This window comes from Elgaria multicarinata, chromosome 15 (assembly GCF_023053635.1).
Source record: "Elgaria multicarinata webbii isolate HBS135686 ecotype San Diego chromosome 15, rElgMul1.1.pri, whole genome shotgun sequence".
NCBI lineage: Eukaryota > Metazoa > Chordata > Lepidosauria > Squamata > Anguidae > Elgaria > Elgaria multicarinata.
Genome location: NC_086185.1, coordinates 8497576 through 8525230, shown reverse-complemented (window position 1 = coordinate 8525230; position 27655 = coordinate 8497576). Strand labels below are relative to the sequence as shown.

Sequence of the window (27655 nt, the reverse complement as noted above, 5' to 3'; positions counted from 1 at the left end):
CAATCTTGTGCATGTTTAGACAGAAATACATCCTGTGAGGGAAGGAATGCTGGGAGTTGTCGGATTTATTTCTGTCTTAAAGTATGCATAGGATTGCACCCTTAACAACTTATGTCCAAATGTAACAGTAGGGTAATGCCTTTATTAGGATGACCTGAAAGATGAAGCCTTTTAACTGGCTCTGTTCACGTTAGTGCGAACAAAAAACAAAAATTACCGTTACTGACATTTTTGGAATGTTTCCAAGGGACCAGTAGGATCACCTCAGCCACTGAAGAAAAAGTGTTTTCCTTGGGAAAAACCCTTCCATTCATTGGCCACAGCTAATCATCCTTGTATATACTTGAGTGTTGCCAGTTGACCAATATTTAATTGGACAAAATATTGCCGCTTCTGAATAGAGATTAAACACACACCCAAGACACTTTGTGCCAAAGTTTATTTTCCAAAACCTGTTTCATTAACAAAATGGAGGACTCTATGCAACAGTCTCAACCACTTCCCTGTTTTATATACTATCAAGTCATGAAGTATCAGAATTAAAGTGTTAACATAGGAGACCCTGTGCTTCAGCAAAATAAGGTGTTTGGGTGGGGAAGTGGGGTGAGGGGAGAAGGGAAAGAGACCGGAACTGGAAATCTCCTTTTTCATGGCTAGATGTGCTGTGCTCACATTCTGCAACTTTTGGAAGGGAAAGTAGAGAGGATCAATCTAAATGAAAACAAGACCTGGGCAAGAGACATTATTTTGAGGAGGTGAAATAGAAAAAGCATCATACACGCCAATAAACTACATTTCAAATATGCAATAAAAACTTCCAACTGAGAAAAGCATTTCAAATACAAAAAAAGTACAAAAAACATTTGCAGAAATCCACACTGTATTGCCAAAATAAAAGATGAGATACATTCATTCAGTAATGTCTTAATGCCAAGACAACTTGGATTTTTAATTGTACTTGGGTTTAGTTACATTTTTACAAAGAGTTTACATATGCCTTTGAAAAAAAACACATTTTAAAAATATCAGTTGTGGGTTATCGAAACCTCCTTGATAAACTGAAGTCTACATGAATTTGACGCTTCATCTAAGCGTCCACTAGGATCAAATGTACCAGAATCACCTTTTTTTTCCAGTTGATTAATCATAGTGATATATTAAAAGAATCTTGCCACAGAGGTGAATAGCCATAAATTGTAATTATACTGGCTGAATAATTTTCTTGGCTACTAGGTATTCATGCAGCATTCAAAGATTTTGCAGTTTGACACTCAAAAGATTTTTGCAGTTTGACAATTGATGAGGCTACTACAGCTGGCCTCTGAATTTTAAAAAGTTAGGATAGTTCTCAAACTGGAAAAACATGGTTATAAGACATGTTCTCTTTTTTTATCTCTGTGTATAAGAAGCCAACTCTGCAGCTGCATTCTAATATATATATATATATATATATATATATATATATATATATTCCTAAATACCGTCTGCCTCTATCACAACTAGGAGGAAGTGAACACTATTTAAATGCTGGTCATGAGATAGTAACAGAACCTCACTGAGTCAATGACTTAACGTGAAAATTTAACTTAACTCTCACCACCAATGCTTTCTGAACAGCTTCCTTCAAACAATGTACACATCGTTACGGTGCTGTAGATGTCAATTTTGTAAAAGTTTGGCTCACAGGGCAAACACAATTGATGACACCAACATTGGCTCGCCTCTGACACTTTAGCCTGCTGCTTCTGCCAATAGCCAGTGAATAGTGCAAACATACCACAAACTCCCCATATTTTTTTGCTAAAGATACCTAGCGTGCCCACTCTCCCTCCCTGGGCTAGTACCACTTTTACACCTGTGTAGTCTGAGCACCAATTAATGTAATCTAGGCGCTCTCCAACAGCTACTAAGGTTGCAGGATTCACGTTAACACAGGTCTCTTTGTCTAGCCGCTCTTTTCCTTCAACTTACTCCAAAACAAACCAGATGATGCGTGATCGTGTTTCATGCGCCTTGTTTTTATTAAGAGATGAAATAGCAGGCACAGTTGTGGGGAATCAGGGCCACAGTGCATGGTAGGAGGGATATAAGCCTTTCTCACACGCTGTGCTAACAATGACACCCCTCCTGTTGCGCTATTTGCTGTGGGAAAGGAGCTGCCAGTGGCATTTCCCCCAGTAACAGCTTTGTGCATGGAGGGACTTTTTCATGTCAGTCTTGATCCTGATCTTGTCCCTCACCCTTCACTATTTCTATGATCATGCATTTGTCGTCATCTACTTCAACTATGCGATGTGGCCCACCAGTGACTATAATGCCACAAGGACTAGACCTGTACTAACCCTCCCTTCCACAAAGCCAAGCTTGCTGGAAGGGGGGCAGAACAGGCACTTGCTCGCCAAGCTCAGCACCGTGGGTTGGATCCAGACTAAGCTAATTTCACTGAAAAAGGAAAGGAAAGGAACCTCTCGTGCAAGCACTGAGTCATTACTGACTCTTGGAGGGACGCCAGCTTTCACTAACGTTTTCTTGGCAGGCCTTATAGCGGGGTGGTTTGCCGTTGCCTTCCCTGGCCGTGATTACCTTTCCCCCAGCTAACTGGGTCCTCATTTTACCGACTTCAGGAGGATGGAAGGCTGAGTCGACCCGAGCCGGCTGCCTGAAACCAGCTTCCGCTGGGATCGAACTCTCAGGCCGTGGGGAGAGTTTCAGCTGCAGAAACTGCTGCTTTACCGCTCTGCGCCACACGAGGCTCTAATTTCACTGAAATCCCACTGATTTCGATGGTCGTGGCCAACTGATCTCGTTTCAATGAGTTACCAATCTGGTCTGGATCCAACCCTGTTTGATGTTGAGTGAGCACAAGGGACCGAAAACCTACTTGAAAAACCCAAGCAAACCTTCAGCCTATTATGGTTTGTATCAGGGTGGGCAACTTGCGGCTCTTCAGATGTTTTAGGCTACGCTTCCCAACAAACCGGCCAGCATAGCCAACTGTGAGAGATGAAGGAACGTATAGGCCAAAACATCTGGAGGGCTACAAGTAGCCCAGCCCTAGTTTGTAAGTTGTCTCCACCACCAGCAAGGTCTTCTTTGCATTTCCTACAGAATAGAAAAAGACCAAATGCAATGCTGGGGAGGAAAAATCCTACAATTTTCTAATTCAGCTACACGATATAACTTAAGTCATAATTTAAATACACATTTCAAATATAGGGATCTTCAAGACCGCCCGCCTCGAAGAGCAGGTATACAGGAATTTTAAAATCATCCTAAAACCAGAAAGTTCTCTCAAATAAATGGATATCCATAAAAAAAAAAAAGTAAAACAAAAAGAAAAAGAAACCTATTGCATTGGGGGTGAGTGAGAGGAGAGAATATAGAAACAATAAGATGAAATTGCCAATTGGAAGAACAAAACTAGGTAAACAGACATGTTTAGCACCTTTTCGCTCCCCTTCCAGTGTCAGGAGGAAATTCCAGCCAACTGTTTGATGTAGGAATATTTCATCAAAAGATTTACCAATTTGGAGAATACTAAAGAAGAGTCATAGCAGGAGAAGAGAGACTACACTGGTTGCTACAATCTTTTAAAATAAATGTGTATTAGATAGCTATGGGAGGGGATTATCTACACAATACATACTTAAGCAGTACATGACAGTCAAGAAGTCAAATTACATCTTCAGAGCCAAAAAGCAACATTTCTATTTGTAAGTAATTTCCAGTAACTGTAGCAAGAACATGTACAGTTCCCCATTACTCAAAATATAATCTTTAAAATGGAAATAAATGACCAGTACACAGTGCATTTCGATGTTGTCCTCAAAATGCAGGCTACTTAAGGGGGGGGAAAAGTTTCCCTTTTATGTACAAATAAAAGCACTGATCCACAGTGCGTGCTACTCTAAATTTTTAACCCATCTTTCCCTATCCACACCCAAAAAATAAAATAAAATAGACCTGGGTACACCCTGTATTCAGTTTTAAAGTCAAGACATTTCCCCCGCAAAGAAGTATACTTGCCTTTTTTTAAAACAAAACAAAAAAAACAGAACTCTACACATTCTTACCATACTCAGAGAATTAAAATGTCTTTTATGACATTTTAAAAACATGACTGTTTATGTAGAAAAACGAACAGCTTTAGAAGAGACACTTTCAAGTATGACAATATTACCCATTAATATCACAACATGTTTCTTCTTCTTAGGGCCAAATAAATATAGCAGTGGCAACCATGTTTTGTTTTATTTGTACTTTGGTTATTAAGTGAGATAGGTAGTGCCGGATTTTAACATCAAAAAGTGAACACCAATAAAGGGAACGGAACCCTCCCACGCCGTGGCCTCAACTCCATGTGGCTCATTGCCCCCGGATCTTTCTCCAAGCCCAGTTCATTCATTTACAATATCAGAACAGAGGCGAGGAAGGAAGTCATTTCAGCACTGGACCAAGAGGAAGTACGGCCATAGAGAGGGAGAAGGTTCAGCAACTCTCACTTGCGAATGTTGTTGTATCATGTTAAAATCAGACCCTGCTGCCAACTGTATATTAACTACGTCCGAGATGTGAACCAAATAAATAAATAAATATGGCAACCACCAGCACATCTAAGTTGGTCCTTACAGAGCGTTCTGTGTGTAGAAGAACACCTTTCTCCAAACTGCCAATGTTGGAATATCACACAACATCCTAGAAGCTACATGATGGAACAGCCATTCCTCTCAGCCTCTTCAAGAAAGCAAGAAATTATACACATTATAATCAAACTGTCCTTTTCCCCAATGCTTTCAAGACAGGATTCTCGCCATTTTACAATCCTGCTTTTTAATTTATTTTTTAAATCCCAAATTCCTACATTACTTTTAAGGGGGGATACAGAAAATGTTGTTGACTTTTAAGTTTGTGTGTGTGTGTGTATGCGTGTGTGTGTACTCTTTTCTCCTGCTCCTCATAAACATTGTCTCTGAGTATGTATGAAAATTAGTCTTGCCCTATTGGCCCAATGATGACAAACTATTAAAATAACAGCCGAGCTAAACCCAGAAAATGTCAATCGAAGACTGAAATCGCAATCCTGTACGCACGCACACACTAGAGAGTAAGTCCCACTGAACTCAATGTTTTTTACATCTGAGTAGACATGAATTGACCTGCTGAAAACAATGGAAGGCTAAATCAATCTGTTTAGTTTTTGAGTTGGTTTACTCTTTTTAAAATAGCAGCCTTAAGAATTGCAGCAGCAGCCTAAAGATCATCTTGCAACAAGGAAATCACAACATTTCTAAGGCCCAGCATTGGGCAAAAGGCGGGATACAAATAAATATAATAATAATAACATTGCTCCACTTGCAAACATTTTAGGACTACAAACACACATTTGTAGTCAAACTATTACTGGATGAAATCCTACATTAACTAACTAGAAATGGAGCTAAAGCATTTTAATCTTCTCAATAAGCTCAGACGGAAGGAGTTGGTCAAAAGTCGGTTTCCTTGGAAGGCAACAGTTCTCTCATAAACAAACCAATTCAAGGGAAACCTATGTGGCACAATCCTGTGCATTTCTACTCGGAAGTAAGCCCATTTAACTCCATGGGATTTGCTCCACCAAGGAGTGTATATAGGATTGTGATATATGTCTTGGATGGGCATATTCTGGGTTTAGCAAGGATGCTGTTTTTATAGTTTGTCTTAATCTATTAATAATTATATCAAATAGGGAAGGGGCAAAATGTCGAGAATGTATGAAAGAAAATTTATGGGCTCTCCCCCACATTCCACTCTTCGCCATTAGAGCTATATCATCCAGCATCTCCAGACAGTTCAATTATAACAACACTAATATCACTGTAAACAACCTTTAGCCAACTGGAAGTTGAAAGCAGTACAGCTACCTGTACTTTTAGCATTTCTGGCAAGAATGTACGTGTCATTCCAGCCACAGTAATTCCAATAAAGTTAACAGTGACCACCACCTATCCACTAGGTCAGCTACTGAAATGATGCCTTGCAAACTTGCAGCAAATAACCACATGCTACACCCATTTCTAGAGACGGGGGGCTCCAAATCTCCAGATATTGCACATGGATTGAGCAGTGCACATGGATTGCACGTGCCAGACCGCTCTGCTGATGCAATTCCTTAAGGACAGGTATCTATACCAGTTTGGATGTAAGCACCACCTGCCATGGCTGGATGCTGCTAAACCCGCTTCCGCTTCCTCCGTCCCCTCTTGTGCCAACCTGAACATGAAGCAAAGGCAACACTCCTGGATTTAGTGGCTGGCTAGGAGACTCCGGATGGCCCTCCCCACCTCTTCTATATTAAAGACCTAGTGAATGAGTAAGGTTGTTTAAATATCATTTAGAGAACTACAGACTAAATATTACCTCCAAAGTTTCAATGCTAATATTTACAGCTGCTACACACCTACTGAGAAAAACCTTTTGGACCAAATGCCATTGCTCTATTGAACAACAATAATAACAAACAAACAAACCCAGAATTGCTTATTGTATTGGAAGAGTTCATGTGTCATGAAATTCAACTCCATGGTTATAGGATGAAAATGCGAGCCTCAAATTTATACCTGATAAGGATGGGAAGGAACATTGAAGTTGATAGAAATCACACTAAATCCTTAAAAACACTTCCTCAATCCACTGCAGGTTAAGAATAATGTTATTTCATAGGGTCTGTTGGACATCATGTTTATTTAGGAGAAACTTACTTCCTAATGCAAATTGCTGAAAGGTGTGGTAAGCACAGGTCACGTTTTGCACCTACGCGGTGGGAAAGAGGCTATTGTTGGTTGGGCATCACTTGTTACGATTATACAAAGATTTATTTTAAGGTGGATTCCTGCATTGAGCAGAGGGTTGGACTTGATGGCCTTCTAGGCCCCTTCCAACTCTACTATTCTATCGTTCGATGATTCTAAGTATGGGAAGATACAAACACTCCAGATGCACGTTTAACTTATTGACAGATCAGAGACCTGCCCTGAAGGATAGGGTACGAAGAAAAACTGTAATTAAATATGGCCCACCGTTATGGATGATATTGCAATTAAATCAAAGAGAATTGTAAGTGTTCAGGATTTATATATCACTATGTTGCGCTGGGAACATTGCGATTATGACTGCTATGCTTTGAGTCATAATTGCATTAAAACAAGGAATGAGCATATAGACAAAACATAGAAAGTCACTTTCATCTGGAGAGTTGAAGCTTCCCTTTCTGAGGAGTTGGGTATTGCATGAAGTTCCCTGCTGTAAGATTGCAGCCAGTAAGTGTAATAAATTAAACATAAGAGAGTTAAAACCAAATGATTAGAAAATAATCTCTGGGCATTAAAAAGGTTGTTCTTATTTTACAGTCTCAAACTTTACACGGTCACAACCTCGGAGATCAAACATTTCTAGTTAGTTATTATAAAATCCATGTCATTTAAAACACATGTACTGGACTAAACTGGATTGAAAAACCGAAAATTGGTTGGAAGCAAGATTATACAATCCTAAATGAGGATTAGTTGATTTAACCCACTAGAATATCCACTAAAACAAGGCCCATACCTTGTACAGCTTGTACAGGGGCTACAATAAATATTGGTTTTGGACAAACCTGGAGGGTACATTAAAGCCAAAAGCCCTTGAAAATTCACTTTCCACATTTAATTACATGCATCCAGTTTATGTCTTTGCCAGTACATGTCCAAGATTTGGTCTAAAACAGTTTTTCCCCACTTGCAACATTTAATCCATACAAAGTTAGTGGTTACAAATCGCAAACACATATGTAAAAAAATGATTCTTTTTTTTAAAAAAAAATCATGTTTAGTTTGACAAAACAAGTATATCCTTTTCGAAGCAAGCATTTGTTTTTTTGTTTTTTTTTACATTCTTGGCACAATATTAACAAACACAAAAGACACTTACAAAGAAAAGACCGGTTTCCTAGAATTTGACACAGCCTGATCCACAAAAGTACTTTTCTGTTGCTGTAAACCCCTTTTTCCCAGGAACAAGGGTCACAACTTGGCAAACACTTGTAAGAGCGAGGTCAAGCACTGCATTTCGAAATGTTTTTATGCCTATAAAGGGGGGGGCGCAAACTTTATGAAAGAAAGCTATGTTGGCATTAACACATATTCTTTTCGCTGTTATTGCTACTGCAAATGAGCTCAAGACAAGACAATCATTGAGGCAGTGATACAAAGGAGACAGCTGTTTTTTCGTGTGACTCTTCTTCAGTAAAAAGTTTCTTTAAAAAAAAAAAAAATCATGTTCTTGCAATCTCCCCTCATAAATAAGCCCAGATTTCCATGTGTCAAATTACACAGTAATTTTTAATGTCATCCTCTCATTATTTTGGGGCGGGTGGTGGTGGCTGGGTTGAAAGTCACGGACCATCAGGCTGTATTATCATACTTCTTACGCTCTCCCTACAGTGCAATAAAATCTTATGTATCTTCAAGGTTAATCGTATTTTTTCAATACAAAAAGAAATTTGCGCTAAACTCCTTAAAGCAGTACAATATTTGCATTTTGAATGTGTTACAAAGAAAGGAGGGGAAAGATTCTGCAGCATTGGAGAAATTTTGTACGGAAAGGTTTACAAATATCTACACTCCCTCCCCCCACAAAAATTCCTTTATGTAGTGACTGGGCTTTTTTTTTCCCCTTTCCTTTTGCTCCCTCATCCACAAGGGCCACAGACTATACACAAGAGATGGAGGGGTTCAGGAATACGGTTTTTCCAGTTCTTAAAGTGCAGCACTGTATCTGATGAACAACTAAGAAAATGCTGATGCTGTGTATCTTAAACACAGGGCAAAAAGTGCCCCAGACTCATTGCCTACGTACTTTCTCTGGGACTTGAAGGCAACTCCAGCTAGAGTCGGAAACGATGCTGCTATCTGTACATAAGAGGCTGTGTAAAGGAGTGCAGTGGGCCATAATCAATACCAGGACTGCACAAACTACTCTGTAACGTGCTGTTTTCCTCAGTCTAGCATCAGACACCAAATCTCTGCCAAAGCATAGTTCTATCACTTGGCTGGGCAGCACTTTGCTGAAATGCCAATTGGCTAGATTCTCTGTTAATGGCCTATATTTAGTTAAGGTTGATTCACAGCATTTAAAACTCACAGTACAAAATTTGTGAATTAGAAGAAGCTAGGTTAACATGAGAAAAAGCGGTCAGGTTTCACGCGATATTGGCATCTATGATAATGCAAGACCTATTCTTATCAGAGTACTTTTTATATCAGGTACTCCTTAAGAGTATCCGAAAGGTTTATTGCTCAACTTTATTAAGTAGTGCCGTAATTACATCAGCCACAGAGTTCAGGGAGAAAATAAATAGAAGTCTTATGCCCTCTGCTAGTTTACTAGAGGCTTAGCTGTTGGGTGGAAATGCTGCAAAGGATTCCCAAGTTGGCTCTTCGTTAATAAGGGAAAGTCAGGATTCTCTTTTCATATTTTGCTGACTTTCATCTTCAAAATACTCCAGCTTTCCACTGAGAACAGTCTTACACTATCCAAAACCAAACATGATTTCATAACATAGTGACTGTTATAACAAGAATCTTTAAAGCACAGCAATTCAAAGTAATTTATATTGTACGGGGAGCAGGTATGTGCCCTGGTGAAGACCGCAGTTTAAAAGTTCCGTCTTCTTTCTACCAATATTTGGTTGTCAAAGTGTCTTGCTGCTTTGGCAGTTCTACATAAACTGTATCTGTAACATAAGAAATCAAGTTTAATTTAAAGCTATTAAATATAACAAATATGCTGTAGCTGCTCAAAAATTGCACTCAAACCTATTCTCCGAATGGGAGTGTGTGCAACACACTCTACTGGGATGTGCACTCCGCCCCACATCTGCGGAGCATTCGCTCTTCCAGAGCAGAGATGGGCCACTTCCACTTTCTGTGAACCTCCCAGGGAGCTTCAGCTATTGGGCAGTATAAAAATGCAATAAATAAATAAATCCATCGATTAATATCAGAGCGGAGACGTGCCGAATCGGTGCTTCTAAAGTCTCCGAAATTATCCAACTATTTGTGTGTGTCTCAGTTGAATATCTCCATGTTTGGAAGACGCTGAGTGGGGTGTGGGGTAGCTTTGATATTGACATCTGTGGCTAACCAATTGGGAATTGCCACAGCGCTGTCCGTGACCGTGTTCTCCTCCAATCGCAGCGTTCAGAGGAGTGGGAAACACTAACTGGCTGCTGATTCTGGCAGGGGTGGGGTGGGGGAGGGAGCACGTTCCCAACTATAACAGCGTCCAAGTATGCTTTAACTGTATTCGTCCCCTCCTTACCCTTCCCATGGGCTGCCCTATACACACCCCTCACTTTATTCTCCCTGATTCTTCATTCCCCCATACAATCCACATGGTTTGTTGACTATAAGATCCATGGGTCAGGGATCTCTTTCTTACAATCCTTTATAAACACCACGTCTATTGTGTAAGAGTGTGGATCTGGAACAAGGTTGTGAAGTTCTTCCTTAGAAAACAGACAGTTCATGGGGAAAACATAACTCGCTGTTGATAGGATTAATTCTGTCTGCTTCTCTCAACGTTCAAAGCATGGTTTGGTCAACATGGGATGTGTACATTTCTTGCTCATAAGATCTCAAGCGAATTCTGCAAGTTGTCTGGTTTCCCCCCCCTGCAAACTCACATAAGCAATTGTAATATGTAACCTGAAAGCTGAATGCTGAAACCAGGATATAAGCTGACACAAGAAATGTGGAGAATTGTTAATTGTCTCTCTCTCCCTCACCAATGTAACCCCCTTTGAATACAGTTGACTGTATCCATTTGAATTCTCAGTCTTCGCCTGGTTGCATGTGTAACTTACAATCTTTTACGAGACTGTACGAGGAAATACTGATATCCCTCCCGAAGGTGCTCTATAAATAGCAATGACAATGACATACCTCAAGACCCAACAGGAACGGGATAGTGCTTTTTAAAAGAAAGTGTCAACTAAGAACAAACAGCATGAATTGTGGAGCTTTTTGGCAAGATACGTTCACATTAAGGAAACACCAACCTGTGTTCCAGAGATAGGTGCAAAGGGATTTGTTGGCCTTAGACCTGTTTGGGTATAAATCATAGGCTGGGATGCCATAAGAGGTGTAGCTCCCATCTGAGTAGGTACCTGCATTATAGAAAGAGGAAGACATAAATTATTATTATTATATTTATTTGTATCTCGCCTTTTGCCCAATACTGGGCCTCAAGGCAGCCTTACAAAGTTTAAAACATACATTGAAAAAGAAGAAGTTTAAAATACACAACACAATTATAAGACATTAACATAGATGGAGGGCCAGATTATTCTCCAAAGGCCTGCTGGAACAAACAAGTTTTCATCTGCTTCCGAAAGCCCATCAAGGAGGGAGCCAGCCTGGCTTCCCCGGGAAGAGAGTTCCAGAGCACCGGAGCAGCCACCGAGAAGGCCCTCTCCCATGTTCCCACCAAGTGCACATGTGAAGATGGTGGCACTAAAAGAAGGGCCTCTCCAGAAGATCTCAAAGCACGGGCAGGCTCATAAGGGAGGACACGGTCTTTCAAATAACCTGGACCCGAGCCATACAGGGCTCATATGACAGCTCAATCCAGAGAGTCATGCATACGCCAAACAAATGTGTACAGCTGAGTTTTCAAACCAGGCTTCATCTCCCTTTCAGCAGCTTCCCCACAATAAATAGCTTAAGCTCCCAAGTCTGTGTGTGAGAACTGGTAGCAAGGCCCTAGTCAACACCGTATATCTCCTACTAGGATGGTCAATTTCTCCAGACAATGGTCTGCACGTTATAAAGACATATTCAATAAAATCCATAAAAACAGATTGCCAATTAAAAGCAATAAAAATTAATCCTATCGTTAAAAAACAGTGGCCCAGAGTTAAGGAAACACCAGTGAAAACAAGTGGGACTTTCAAGCTTTCCTCAAGACATACAAAGCAGAGGCCTGGCGATCCCCTAGGGGAAGTTGATTCCAGATCTACAGAGCCACCACTGAGAAGGCCTTCTCCCTTGTACTCAGCAGTGGCAGGCAGGTGAGAAGGGCCTCTGATAATAATAATAATAATAATAAAATAAATTTATTTCTTACCCCCTCTCCATTTTGATCGAGGCGGGGAACAACAGTAAGTATAAATGTTTGCAAGCTAAATTTGGCCCTTTTAGTGCTCCATAGTACTCCAGATGCTATTTTTCCCATTAAAATCCCCCCGATTTTGGGGGCAGCAGCGGTTGCATACAACCCATGTGCCACGTTTTGCCTACCCCTGCCATATAGCAACAAGGTCAGTTATGAATACAGGAGTTCAGATATAGCCTAAGTATTTCATCCCTTTGGATTTTGGATATGTAGGTTTTTTTATTATTATACTACAATCTGAAAACATTTTAAACTTCCGTTATATTTATTTCCTTAATCACAGCAGAAGTTATTCGAGCCGCAATCTGACGTAAGCCATAACAGGACAATCAAAGAACTAGCTGTTATATGAGTTTAGCCTCTGCAAATCAAGCTACACGAAATTTTAAACAGATTATTTCTACACTGTAATATGCAAATATAAACAATGAATGGTCTTACCATTCCATACACAGGCACTTGAGGTGTATTCACTGGGTAGGTTACTGGAGCAGGTACCTTTTATGGTAGAAAAGAACAAAAACAAGAACTGGTAATGCATGTATCGTCTGGCTGATAACACTGTAAAAATGGTATGAAATGCATTTTGATTTTGTAGAATACTTAAAATAGTTGCCAAGCTCATAGGAAAAAAAAATAAAACTTACATATCCAGGATAAGGTACTCCATCCTGGCAGAGCAAAAAGGAGCAAGGACAGAAAATTACTGGGGGAGGCATGACAGCAAAAGCAGAACGACTTTAGCGAGGAACAAGACAAGCTAGGCTTGAAGTCTACTCTTGAGTAGCAGAAGCATCCAGAGCACAGGGGAGGAGACTAAACAACAACGCCCTGGGAGCCTTGAGAACTGCACAAGAATAAGGAAATGGGACACGGGAATGATCAGCTGCTGCAGGCTGTGATAAATCTGGCTGATATTTCCTGCTATTGGTACTTTTGGGGTAGCTGTTTGCAGGCTGCATTGCTTGTTAATGCCTGAAGGCATCGGGAAGGTTCTGGCTTACACTTTACGGATGCATAATAATGGACATTGTGCTGTAATTGTTGAGATCCCTTATTTTGTCATAAAGGTTATAATGCTGGTATTAGTGAAATGGATCATTATTGCAATGATGTGCTATTGCAATTGATGTATTGCTATGCATTCTTGTTTCTGTACTGCTCTAGTGCAGTGAGACACTCTGGGCACACTTTTGTGAAAAGGCAGCATAAAACTCCAATGAAACGAAGTCATCTGTCACAATGAAAAGTCACAATGGCAGTTCCATTATTCGACTGCTCCCCGCATGTAAGGAAGGAATGGAGCTGATGGGAGACAATATTTTTCACGACTTCAGCTCATGACGCTCCCAACATCCCCAACTATGGCTTGCAGTTACCCTCCATGCCAGAATCACAAACCACTCTTTGACTACGGTTTGCAATTTTGGTCTGAAGAGCCTAAGTGCAAACCATAGTTTGCTATGTTGGATGCAATCAGTAACTACAGTCTCTGAACTACAATGGCAAACAAAACAAAAAATACTTCAGAGTACACAAGCGAAAGAGACAGCAGGGAAGCCGAAGGCTCACTCATGTATTATTATTTTTTACTGCACTTTTATCCCAAATGCAATAATATGGACTCAGCTTGCCAGTAATGGTGGCACATTGTCAGTTAATTAACCAAAGATTTGTCAGATTTATGTGCCACTGTTATTCTGAAAGGCAAATACTATTTTGGACTGCATTAATAGAAGTATGGCTTCCAAATCACGTGAGGTACTGGTTCCTCTCTATTCAGCCCTGGTTAGGCCTCATCTAGAGTATTGCGTCCAGTTCTGGGCTCCACAATTCAAGAAGGACGCAGACAAGCTGGAGCGTGTTCAGAGGAAGGCAACCAGGATGATCAGGGGTCTGGAAACAAAGCCTTATGAAGAGAGACTGAAAGAACTGGGCCTGTTTAGCCTGGAGAAGAGAAGATTGAGGGGAGACATGATAGCACTCTTCGAAGACTTGAAAGGTTGTCACACAGAGGAGGGCCAGGATCTCTTCTCGATCCTCCCAGAGTGCAGGACACGGAATAACGGGCTCAAGTTGCAGGAAGCCAGATTCCAGCTGGACATCAGGAAAAACTTCCTGACTGTTAGAGCAGTGCGACAATGGAATCAGTTACCTAGGGAGGTTGTGGGCTCTCCCACACTAGAGGCCTTCAAGAGGCAGCTGGACAACCATCTGTCAGGGATGCTTTAGGGTGGATTCCTGCATTGAGCAGGGGGTTGGACTCGATGGCCTTATAGGCCCCTTCCAACTCTGCTATTCTATGATTCTATGAATTTGCATTCTCCATGGCATGTTAACTCAGATATTATGGGTTAATCACAGTTAAACAACCCGAAGTTAACCTACAATTACTTGTTTAATGGTGCTTTGTTGAACCCAAATTTAACCCAGGTTTGCACATCACGGAGCGACCTCTGATTGGAGGTTGCCTATTCAAAATGACAGCAGCACACCCCTGACATGTACCACGACAAATTAACCCACGATTTGCTGCTGTTATGTGTAAACAGAGCCATCGTTTTCGATGAGCCATACATCACAGCCCCTAGGGAGTCTCAAAAGCAGTCAGATACAGCACAGGTGTGACATATTCTGTATGGTGTGTGTGTGTGTGTGTGCGTGTGTAAGACTTCCACTGTACTAGCACACACCCCTTGGATTGAGCAATGCATCTCTTTGAATCCTGGTCAATATTTTTATCCAATCCGCTGAAAATCCACAGTGTATTTCATCCCGAAGGCACTGAACTAGCTATCCAGGCGTTCAATAGCTGACTGCTATTTACGTATATGTTATATAAGTTGCACTATAACCTCCAATTTATTTAGTGCCTAAATCCTCTCTCTTAACATTCCTATGATTTTATGCCCATGCCCTAACTGTATACTCCTTTCAAAAAGTAGAATATTTACAAGGATGCTTAGGAGGTGATGAGATTTGGAGGAAAGGAAACACACACACACACAAATTAAAGTTTGGATCTTTCAACGCAGAGGATGTTACCATCTGTGGGGCAGGAGGAACAGAGACAGTATTCCACGTAGTCGAGGTGCTTGTTCTTGCTTGCCAGTTGGTTCCACCAGTAAGTCTCTTCTCTGTTGGCTGATTCCACTGCATATCGGATCTAAAAGCATATTGTACATCTGAACTTACAAATACAGGAAAACAACTAAAAGGGTAGTACAGTATAAAATATGTACACGTTCCAATTGCTTACACGATGTCTACTTTATTTAAGTCACAAACTGCATCCTCAATATTACTTCCACAATTGTTTCGGGAAATACCGCCACTAAAAATTAGCCTGGCAAACGGGAGAGCCAAAAATCCTGCAGATTTCATATATTACACTAATACTACAGCGCCTGCTAAGGTAGCACACGGCCACGTCAGCAGCTGGCCTTGTAAAACAACTTGAAGATGGCTCAAGAAGATTTTGAACCTGGGGCATCGAACCTCAGGCCTACAGGCTGAACCCAGGAGGCACGCCCCCTTTTCCCTGGCCCCACCTCCTTCCAACTGACAGCAGATTATTGGCTGGTTTTTCAGCTTTTGCCAATTTCCCCACCCCCTATTCCAAAATGTTGAAATGCTTCTCCCGTGTCTTAAGAACTTTAAGACTTTTCTCTTCTCCCAGGCATTTAACAGCATTTAACAACGCTAAGTTTGTTTTTTTAATGGACCCCAGAACGGTTGTTCTATAAATGGATACTGTTTTATAAATGGATACTGTTGTTTTTATACTGTTGTTTTTATGTTTCTGATGGTTTTTAAATTTTGTATACTTTTTAATGTTTACTGTTTTAACTTTTGTGAACCGCCCAGAGAGCTTCGGCTGTGGGGCAGTGTATAAATGTAATAAATAAAAAAATAATATAAGATCAAATATGCTAATATTTTTGGCCCCGCCTCCTTTTGCGTTCAGCCCCGCCCACCACTGGAATGCGCCCCCCCCCCCCCCCCGAGCTCATCCAAAATTGAATCCGGCCCTCAGGCTGAAAAGAGGTTTTAAACTATGTCAACCATCCCACTAACCAATTTTTAAAACCATAGTTATAATTCACACGAACCAGAAACTAACAGAAAGGCGGCCACGCTGCTTGCCTTCTTGATGGCATCTTACACCCCGTGTGTGAAACAGGGCCTCAGAAGATGTTCATCCAGTTTTTAAAAAGAGGCTGAAGTCACAGCACAAACAAGCAAACTCTGTGTGTGATCTGCTCTTAAATGCATAGAATGAAATCCTGTTTTGAACATCTTTTAATTCGCAGCTTCTGAATGAAATCCTATTTTAAACAACTTTCACTTCGCAGCTTCTTCTATACATTGTTTGGCTATTAATTATAATATAATTCACATTTGTTAACTTTTAAGTATTTAGAATTCTAATAGAAACATGTGAGTTTTATCGTAATCAAAAGAGGTTTGCAGCGTGGCAAAATTTTTTTGAAAGCCTTTCATTGTCAATGTTCAAATAATAATGCTAATAATTAAATCTGTTGAGATAGGCAGCAGAGAGACATCTCACTTTTTGGACGGTGTTCCTCCAAAGCCAAGATCTGTAACAAAACACATTGGAAGCATTTAATTAAGAGTTCAGGTTCCTTTATTTAATAAATACCTATCATACTTTTTTTAAAAAAAAAATGAAGGCATTGCACATACTTCCTACTAGGTTAGCAAGTGAAGAGTCAAGATCATCAGCCAAAATTTTCCCACTTTGCTGCCCAATTAAAGCTCCTCTCTGATTTTGTGCTGGTAATGTTGGTTGTAATACCTCATCTGTAAAATCAAAGTCTGGGTAGAAAGGAGAGAACAGAAAACATGAATAATGTTTATTAATTCTCATCTATTATTTCAAGTAAGATAGAAACCAGGAGAAGGTACAACTGTCCAGAAATCTCCTCCTCTCAGTAAAATATACACACACACTTTCATCTACGGGCTCATCTATGCTAAGCAGGATATTCCACTATGAAAGCGGTATATAAAAGGCAGGAGCCACACGACTGCTTTATACTGGGAGTGAAGTGCACTGATAAGTGTTGGGGCCCATGATACATCTATACCAAGCAGGATATAACACTATGGAAGTGGTATGTAAGGGTTATATGGAATGTGCCAATGGGTCCCAACCGTTGTCAGTACACTTCAGTACCACTATAAAACAGTAGTGTGGCTCCTGCCTTTTATACCACTTTCATAGTGGAATATCCTGCTTGGTGTAGATGAGCCCTACATCTGCATCTACATGGTGATAAGAACGTAAGAAGAGCCATGCTGGAACAGATCAAGGGTGTCCAGCATTCTGTTCACACATTCTGTCCGCGGGAAGCCCACAAGCAAAGCATTGAGTGCAACAGCACCCAGTAAACAGTGATGTTCACTGAAAAGCCTGGATGAATCTTTCAATGAAGTTGATTGACTCCCACTAGTCATTATGAGCAACAGAGAGCTGGGCGCTGTCCATTACGGACTTCTAAAGTTTTACGTGTCGCTGTCATTTCAAAACAGCTTACAGAGTAGAAAAGATATGACCTAAATCCCACATTATTCCTGGGGAAAAATAGATCCTAGACAAAATTCCAATGAGCTACTGGAATGTATAAATTACACTTCAAAGACTGGGACAAGGAATTTTGGAGAGTTATCTTTAAAATGAACGTGTACAAAACCTTTTCATACAAAACCTCAACTTCCCTTTTGCATCAGCTGCTCTTCCTTGGAGAGTTAAAATCAGGAAACAACAAACCGCACCCAAATAAAAACTTTCATGGCTGTTGACTTCTGTTCTATATCCCCACCAAAACAGGGGAAACATTCAACACTGGAGAAGAGAAGGAGTCTGCTCCAAGCTAGGAAATTCATATGGTCCCAAGAGCTCCGATACATAGAACAGTATCCAACGTTAGTCCTACTTAGAGTAGACCCATTAGAATGAATGCAACTTAAGCTACTCATGACTAACTTCAATGGGTCTACTCAGGGGGTTGGACTCAATGGCCTTATAGGCCCCTTCCAACTCTACTATTCTATGATTCTAATTAGGATTAACATTGGATACCACTTCTACTCTGCTGTCTAACAGAGCTTAACTCATCTATTTCAAATGAAGGGATCTGATCTGGTCTTGCATACCTTTGCAAATTCAGTGTCTCCTTTCAAATGGACACAAGATTGAGCACTCATGAAATTCTGGAAGAGGGTGTATGCCAGCATGACGAGATAAACTTTTCTGGCTAACACAGCAAGCAAATGCCTTCACAAATGTTCACCAAGCAACATTTTGCTGGAAGGAGCCTAAAAATGTCCAGCTGGCTTTCTTATGTGAAATTACAAGTCCAGCCTTTTGGAGGAAAATCCTGGAGTCCCGGATTCTATCTCCTGAGCTGTCCCCTAGGTAATAAATCCTATCCCGAAGGGATGTTCCCTACCAGCCAAGCCCAACATTAACATCAAGAATATTTGTCTTTACAATATGGAAATGAAGTAGCGTTATGAAAGAAGTACTGCTGTTATCTAAATAATTTATAACTGTGGTTGTAGCCATTTCTACAGACTATATTTAAATTTTATTTTTAAGCAAGGTGTGCATGCGTTATTTCAATGGACCTCCTTATTTAAAATAAAAATTAAAAAGTTGCATTTCGCCAAATAAATAAATAGCATCCCTCCTCTGCCGTGGGACTATTCTCAAGGAAGGAAATTAGCCAACATAAAATAGAACTTTCACTCCAAACGTTTTGAAATGAGGTTTGCAAGAACTACATACAGTAATCATATTTTGGTTTTTTTTCCCCAAAGGCAAGAAATACCAAGATTTACATAATCCACAATTTAAATTCTGTACAGCACAATCCTTTGCATGTTTACACAGAAGTAAGCCCCACGCTGTTCAGGGAGACTGACATCCATGTAAATGTGCAGCCTTAACCTTGCAACCACTTTTTTTTTTTAACTTACCCATTGAAGTCCGCGATCCAGAAGGTCATATTGAAAAACGATACCCAAAAGACAAAAGAGAAGGGCAGTCATAACGTGAATTAGCTTAACAGGGCACAGAGTTAGATACTTGTTCTCCAGGAAGGGTAAATCATTGTGGACTACAAACAAATACACCGCCCACTACATACAGAAAGAAAAGATCATAGCTGCAGTTTGTGAAACACCAAGGGCTCTCTAGGAAATAAGCTGAAAGACCGCTTCTAAACCTCTGAATTTCGAAGGCACAAATGTAACCCGAGCAAACACTAGCAGATGGCCCTATCATGTCTCTCAGGAGAGGAGAAACGGCAGTTCATAAAATGCTTAGATTATAGGAAGATCTCACGTCAGTCTCGAGAACAGAAATGAAAATATTAGCAGAAATGAAAATATTTGCAGACAAATATACGTACTGCACAATAAATTTAGCTCGAGTGCACACTGCATGCAATTGATTTTTTGCTCTTCCAGAGTACAAGCAGGAATTATCTCACTTGCGCTGCACAGAGATTGATGAACGGAGGATCTTTAAACTTTAAAAACTCAGCGATCAGAGCCTAAAACATGATCTGGTCCGATGAGTCATGTGCCATAAAAGTATCTCAGAAGCAATGATGCTTTAACATTTGCACATTTTGTTTGAAAAACTGTAAGCGATAGTAAATCATTTTACTTTACTAAGCAATAGTAAATCATCGATTGTAAGTGACAGCGGCTGCGTTCAGACAACACGATAGTCAACGGTGGGGTAATAATCAACTCCATAGTTGTTTACTCAGGGGTTACTCACCACTCGACATGATAATAAACAATTCTGGTGTGGATTAAGATCAGTGTTGAGTTGACTATTGGTCGATGCTGAGTTGACTCACTCATCCCCCACCCTTTCGCCCTACCCTCAGTCCTCCTCCTGGTAACCCATTTGCCACTGCTGCTGAAAAACTATCCTGCCGGCTGGACTTTGTCCGCTTTTGCTTTGTGACTCAGCAGCTGACAAAATAACCAACCGTGACTGACAAAATAATCAACGGTGCCCACCACAAAGCCCGATAACAAACGCTGGTTCAAATAGCCAACTCTCTGCAGTGTTGCTTATTTGTGTAGGTTATTTTGGCCAAATAACCAACCGTTGGTTAAAAACACCCCTCCACACAACACAATAAGCCATGGTGGATTAAATAACCAACCATCGACTATTGAAACCATCGTTGGTTATCGGGTTGTCTGAACCCAGTCACTACATCATTTCCAAGGGGATAAGAGCTCTAAGCTACAACATACTGGTATTTTTGGAATTTTGGCCTCTCCCTTTCCCCTTTGGCTCTGTCACCACTGGAATGTGGCCCTCAAAAGCTGGAATTGAATTTGCCCCCTGGTCTGAAAGATGTTCCCTATCCCTGTTTTACACCTTCCTGGTGGGCATCAGTCCGGCTAAGATGGGCTTTCCTCAACCAGCAAAGGATTTTTTTAATGGGTCGACATTACATTATTATTATTATTATTATTATTATTATTTATATAGCACCATCAATGTACATTAAACATTCTCTTATAACAAAGGCAAGTGTTGGCTCCACTGCTCTATAAAAACAGAAGTCTATGGCTTTAAAAAGAGAAAGAAGCAGAAAATTTGATACACTTTAAATAGCTTTACCCGTTGCAGTTCTAAATTCGGGCACTGAGGACTTTCCACCAAATACAGCATCAAAATCCACATTGATTGTTGAAGAGGCAGTTTTCTGCGGTGCTGAATGAACAGGATATCCTACAAATGTTCATAAAAGTATAAGTATTGTCACAATTAGACAATTAAATGTTAAAGAAAATAATTGCTATAAATGTTTCAGGGATAAATACATGGAAGCATATGGAACTTTAGGTCCAGTAAAATAATCTTCACAGAAAGAAAGACAGCAAAGACTAGATCTAAGCACCTATAGAATTATGAAACTTGAGAAAACCAATCATGTACACCAATCACAAACTTACGTCATGCGCAAAACACACAATATAGTATACCACTTTCATTCTAAATTAAAATTGCTACAGTCATCTGTTTAATTAGAAGTTGAAATATAGTTTTAACTTGAAATTAAAGAAACTAAGGGAGAAACCAAGTATTAAAAAAATAGATTATCGGGATCACTGTTAGTGTCTATTCGGAAAGAAATTAGAGGATGTTTTACCACTAAACAGTTCCACTGTTTGTTTGGAGGCAAAGGAAGATGTCACAAAAGGGGTGGTACTTTTTACAGCCTCTTCAACCGGCTTCATATCAAAGAGGTCCAGGTGGGGTGGAGACCCAACACAACCATTTGTGGATGAGAAAGGTCCTTTTCGAATACAGCATTAGGTGGTAAGACAGGGAAAGAAGAAAAACCAGAATACAAGTAGTACTTGAGAGAAGACACACTGCACAGTCACAACTTGGGGAATTCAGAGAGTCAGTCACAAGGATTTAAAACAGTTTTGTTCATGACTGTTTTTCGCTGGTCTGCTCACCCAGGTTAATTTTACTGAAATCCATCCCAGTTTTGTCTTTTGTACAAAAGGCACTCAACTTTGAAAACAGAATTCTTACACTGGAATATACTTCTGAATCCTTAAACCCAGCTAGTTAGTCAGAGATTCATGTTTGATCCTCACTGGCTTGCTCAGAAACTTATGTTGTGGCTAGCTTAGCTACAGTTATCCATGCTCTGATAACCTCTCGTTTGGATTACTGCAATGCGTTATACGTGGGGCTGCCTTATACGGTCCGGAAACTTCAACTGGTGCAAAACAGGGCAGCAAGGTTATTAACAGGGACTGGCCGGCGAGATCACATTACGCCAGTCCTTTTACAACTTCATTGGCTGCCAGTCCAGGTCCGGGCCCAATTCAAAGTGCTGGTATTGACATTTAAAGCCCTAAACGGTTTGGGGCCAGGTTATCTGAAGGAACGCCTCCTCCCATATGTACCTACCCGGACATTAAGATCATCTACAGGGGCCCTTCTCCGTGAGCCCCTGCCAAAGGAAGTGAGGCAGGTGGCTACTAGGAGGAGGGCTTTCTCCGCTGTGGCACCCCGGTTGTGGAACGAGCTCCCCAGAGAGGTCCGCCTGGCGCCTACACTGTACTGCTTTCGTCGCCAGCTGAAGACCTTTTTATTCACTCAGTATTTTAACACTTAATTTTAACTTAAATTTAAATTTTACTGTTTTAACTCTGTATTTTAATCTTATATCAACTTTGCTGTGTGGTTTTATCCTGGTTGCGCTTTTTATATTGTATTTCATAATTGTGTTTTAACCTGTTAGGTGTTTTACTGTGGTTTTAATTTTTGTGAACCGCCCAGAGAGCTTCGGCTATTGGGCGGTATAAAAATGTAATAAATAAATAAATAAATAGGGTACATATGTAGTTGAACTGGCAGTGATGTAGGCTGGAAAAGTTTCTGAAAAGTTTTTTTCCAGTGCTTCATTTTTCCATGGGAAAGTTTCCATTTCGTAAGTTCATTAGTAACAATGCATAGATGCCAATTGCAAATATAGTTTTACGCATGCGTGGGAGTTTCAAAGTTGTAATTAATGTTTTTCAGGAGATGATCCCTACCTAGCAAGTATGTGCCAGAATACATATAAGTCACTGAAGTACGTATGTTTCAGTGTGAAATGGAGGAAGTTGTGACAGTAAATCTGAAGGTGCCCCAATGACCACAGTGGTCATTGGTCTATTTCAACTCTGTTGAAATAGATGGGTGGTTCCAGCATCGTATGCACAGTTCTTTAGCTGCTAAAAAATGAGTGTCAACAGGTTTCAGTATCTTGTTTCCCCTTAAATTTAGAAATGGAAAGGAAGTACTTCTTGTCTTTAAAGTTTTACAAATATTCCAATAAAAAATACTACGTAATATAACATTTAAATCACTTTGAGTGTGTTTTAATTTCTCCCCTTCAAATATCTCAGGTCAAACATTTGTATTAGGTTAAAAAAAATAGCACGGGGTACTTTTTTCTTTTTAGTTTTGTTGTTTGATAAATACAAGTAAAATAAACGTGCTAAATTATCTCTCTCTCTAGGGCATGAGAAAATTTTCAGATGCAAATTACCCTGTGCAAATTAGCCACATTTGCTTAGGACTTTTGCCCAGGGAATTTTCAATTTTAACAATTTCTGGAAAAGCCACATCACTATCAACTGGCTGTTCAGATACTGCTTCTCGCCCTCACCTCTAGGCATGGTAAGATGACATGTAAACATGAACGCTCAAACTGGAAAACTCTCCACTCAAAAAGACACAGAATCCATCAACTTGAGCTTTAACTTCGACATGCAATTAGAGAATTGGGGATGAAGCATCTGAACCAGATGTCTGCTACAGATTTCACTATGCAGAGAATTGGAGAGGAGAAGAGGAAGGCAAGGTAGGGTAGGAAAAGGCATTGCTTTGAGAAAGGTAGTACAATAGAATCATAGAATCATAGAATAGTAGAGCTGGAAGGGGCCTATAAGGCCATCGAGTCCAACCCCCTGCTCAATGCAGGAATCCACCCTAAAGCATCCCTGACAGATGGTTGTCCAGCTGCCTCTTGAAGGCCTCTAGTGTGGGAGAGCCTGCAACCTCCCTAGGTAACTGATTCCATTGTCATACTGCTCTAACAGTCAGGAAGTTTTTCCTGATGTCCAGCTGGAATCTGGCTTCCTGTAACTTGAGCCCATTATTCCATGCCCTGCACTCTGGGAGGATCGAGAAGAGATCCTGGCCCTCCTCTGTGTGACAACCTTTTAAGTATTTGAAGAGTGCTATCATGTCTCCCCTCAACCTTCTCTTCTCCAGGCTAAACATGCCCAGTTGTTTAACCCACTACTCCTTGAAGCCTCGGACACGGACGTCTGCTACACAATAGCAGCTGATGTTTTAGTGCAGAGGAAGCCAAGGCTCAGGTGCAAACATGCTTTGAGAATCCCATCCCCACTTTATATCTGAAGCATACTCAGACTGACAATCAGGGATGAATCCATGTTGCCAGAATGCAAGCTGTATTCATTCGTGTACATCTGTGTGTGCATAAAATTTAAGCCCATGACCAATTAGAGTGCTAATAAAATGAAGCCATTCAAGTAATAATTCAAGTTACTGTATATCTCTGGTACTTTGAGATTGTTTTTAGCTGTCTGAATTGTTTTAATTTTTATATATTTAAAATGTTTATGCTGTATTTTATCTGTGAATTGTTGAGAACTGCAACGAGAGCTTCGGCTATTGAGCGGTATAGAAATGGAGTTAATAATAGTAATAATAACAATAACTGCAAGCAGAAGCCAAATTTATAATAGTAGAACTCCTTGTAGATCAAAACTCTTCCCCCTCAAGCAGTTCCAATGAGTGTTATGCACATAGATGTTGAAGTTACCAATGAAAAGAAGTACCGTTATGTATATCTACAGACCAAATATGGCCCTTTGACTCCCTGTCCCAGTTACACAATCTTCATTTACTATGGAAAGCAAGTTTATAACTAGTTAATCATTCAAAACGGAACACCGGGAGCTGCTCTACCTCATGTACTCATCAGATTCCTGATCTGACCCCTTCATCTGCCGAATTGTATGGTTCTAATCAAACTACTCAAAAGAGTAAGGCCTTAGCTAGACCTATCTGAAAGTCCGGAGGAGAGGAGGGAAGACCTCGCGTTGGGATTAGCGGGAGATCTCGACCTCATTTACATGTAAGGCGTGACGACCTCAGGAAGAGAGGCGTTGCGCCCGCCATTTTCTTTATTTTTTTAAAGAGGACGCAGCGCATGAACGCTCGTGCACTAAAGGTAAGTCTCTTTTTAAATTTAATTTGGTTTCCCTGCTCCCCTACCCTAACCCCGATGGGCGCAGCGTTCCTGAGGAGTGCTGTGCCCCATGCGCGGAGTGGGTTCAAGCTGCGGAAACGGGCCAGATGTTCCGTGGTCTCAGGCTCAGCCCAAGACCGCAGAAAAAGCAGGCCCAAAGGGTAGGGCTATATCCCAGGGCAAGGGAAGGATGATCCCTCCCTGATCCCGGGATCCCCCGTGTGTCATCTGGACGCACAGGGACGATCCCTGGGTTCGCCCTGGGATATAGCCTGGCCTAGCTAAGGCCTCTCTCTCAATTCCATAGAAACAGAGTATGTGGACAGGTGAATTAGGAAAGAAGCAAAAATAATATGACATGTTTCTTGTAACGGGGCAAAAACAAACAAATTTGGAGCATAGAAATAATTGTTATGATCTGCTCCATGTTTCCCTGCCAGAGCTGTTAATGAAGGAAAGAGATATCTGGGTTTCATGGCAGCAAATCAGCTGTGCGTTCAGTTAAGAACGACATAATTTGAAAAGGTAAAGACAATTGGCTCCCAGGATTCCAAGGACTGCAAGAGTTCTGGTTGGCCCCAAACAGTTCATTTACCTCCCCAGGCGCTGCTTGCTGACGTTGCTATGGCGGGAGTACTCTGCACCGTTGGAACAAACGCAGGTTGGAGGTCAAAGAGATCCGTAGAAAGGTTGGGCATGCTGAAAGGTTCAAGAAGAGGAGTTTCACCTATGCGAAGGCCACACTTAAGCAAAATGAGGTCTGTTGTCCTCTGACAAACATCTGAAGCTCAAACTCAGGCTAACAACTTCCAGAAACATCTACATATGCAAGCAGGGTCATTACAAAATAAATCTGCAACTTTGATTTTACAACACAACGTTGCTTCGATACATCCTCTAAGGTAGGCTTTTTATTTACTACACGTATTTAAACCCTGGTAAAGAATCAATATCACATTATTTTTTTAGCGTTTCGAAACTCCGGCAGGCTTAGTCCTTGTGCTGCAGAAGGTTCGCCAGGCTTGCTTTGGGCCTCTCTTTTGTGGCCTTCTGCCAAACTGCAAAGGCCTTCCTGGTTTTATTGAATAATTTTACTCTGTGACAGGTTTCAGTATTTGTTCTCCTGCTTTTATTATTTAATATTATTTTCAGGCCACTGTTAAGGGTGGAACCCTCCCAAAGCAACCCACAAGATTAAAACAAACAATACCAAATTGAAAATAATAGAAATAAAAATAGTGTTGTTGTTTTTAAAGGCCAGGGAAAACAGAAGGGTCTTCAGGGGAGCCTGACAGGCCCCTGCAGGAAACTCATTCAAGAGGTGTTTAGTATAGACATTGACGTTTTGTATTCTGTATATTAAATTATGGTCCAAACAAATCTAAACTAGCCTGATGCAATCTCTGCTGGGTGCTCCACCCTGGTTTACCAGGATCAGGAATGGATTCCCTAGCTAACATCATTCCCTCTATCTGAAACAATGGCCTTGAGGAGAAAGAATTAAGAAATTATTTTCATAGAAACAAAGAATAGTAGAGTTGGAAGGGGCCTATGAGGCCATCAAGTCCAACCCCCTGCTCTGTGCAGGAATCTACCTTAAAGCATAACTGACAGGTGGCTGTCCAGCCACCTCTTGAATACCTCCAGTGTGGGAGAGCCCACAGCCTTCCTAGGTAACTGGTTCCATTGTCGTACTGCTCTAACAGTCAGGACATTTTTCCTGATGTCCAGCCGGAATCTGGCTTCCTGCAACTTGAGCCCGTTAGTCCATGCCCTGCACTCTGGGTTGATCGAGAAGAGATCCTGGCCCTCCTCTGTGTGACAACCTTTCAAGTCCTTGAAGAGTGCTATCATGTCTCCCCTCAGCCTTCTCTTCTCCAGGCTAAACATGCCCAATTCTTTCAGTGTCTCCTCATAGTGCTTGGTTTCCAGACCCCTGATCATCCTCGTTGCTCTCCTCTGAACACACTCCAGCTTGTCCGCATCCTTCTTGAAGTGTGAAGCGCAGAACTGGATGCAATACTCAAGATTTTAGGGAAGCAGACAATAGTCTAGAGCTTTTGTAGGTGTGTGTAAATCATGTCCATTAAAAAAAAAAACCTGTTCAGAGGAGAATGGATTATTAAACACTTGATTAAAAAAAACTGTTGCAAGTGAAATCGAATGCCTTTGGGAGAAAATGAATAACTCAATCCTAATAAATCAATTAGTTGGTTACGAAATTGTTTGTGAGGGGGGCAGCGGGTAAAAAATTCTTTTGTTTTTGTAGCATGATGTCAAGTTTCTCTTCAGCAAACAACCAATGAGATTCTACAATGCATATGCAACAGAAGTGCTTGCCATCAACGCCAATTTCCACAAGGTGCCCTGGGTTTCCATTTGTAAATACATCAATCTAGAACGGAAAAGTGAGATGCAAAAGCAGACAAACTTTGGTTGAGTTTCTGGGCTTAAAAAGAATACTCAAAATAAAGTAGCCTTTATTTCTATGATTTTAAGAATTTAAACCTATACTTAGGTTGCCTTTAAGGGTGGAAACCTCTCAGGTATACTTTCCAAGCCCAAGCTGTTATTTTAACATGAAGAGTTAAGCTCTTGACTATAAGTTCTTT

The 27655-nt window shown here is 40.7% G+C and overlaps 1 protein-coding gene across 2 annotated transcripts in view; it reads right to left on the bottom strand.

The window, feature by feature from the left end:
• Positions 1-422: 422 nt before the first annotated feature.
• Positions 423-27655, bottom strand: part of LOC134409389 (phosphatidylinositol-binding clathrin assembly protein-like) — a 63914-nt gene continuing 36681 nt past the window's right edge. Inside the window, exons 12-20 of one of the 2 annotated variants that reach the window (XM_063142102.1) lie at positions 25639-25742; positions 21405-21551; positions 20873-20983; positions 16900-17016; positions 16763-16793; positions 15238-15358; positions 12634-12690; positions 11078-11185; positions 423-9751 (exon numbers count right to left, since the gene is read on the bottom strand). In XM_063142102.1, the coding sequence (XP_062998172.1) occupies positions 9737-9751; positions 11078-11185; positions 12634-12690; positions 15238-15358; positions 16763-16793; positions 16900-17016; positions 20873-20983; positions 21405-21551; positions 25639-25742 (811 nt within the window). In that variant the 3' untranslated portion in view covers positions 423-9736. The remainder of the gene's footprint in view (positions 9752-11077; positions 11186-12633; positions 12691-15237; positions 15359-16762; positions 16794-16899; positions 17017-20872; positions 20984-21404; positions 21552-25638; positions 25743-27655) is intronic. The other variant, XM_063142104.1, reaches the window with a different exon arrangement.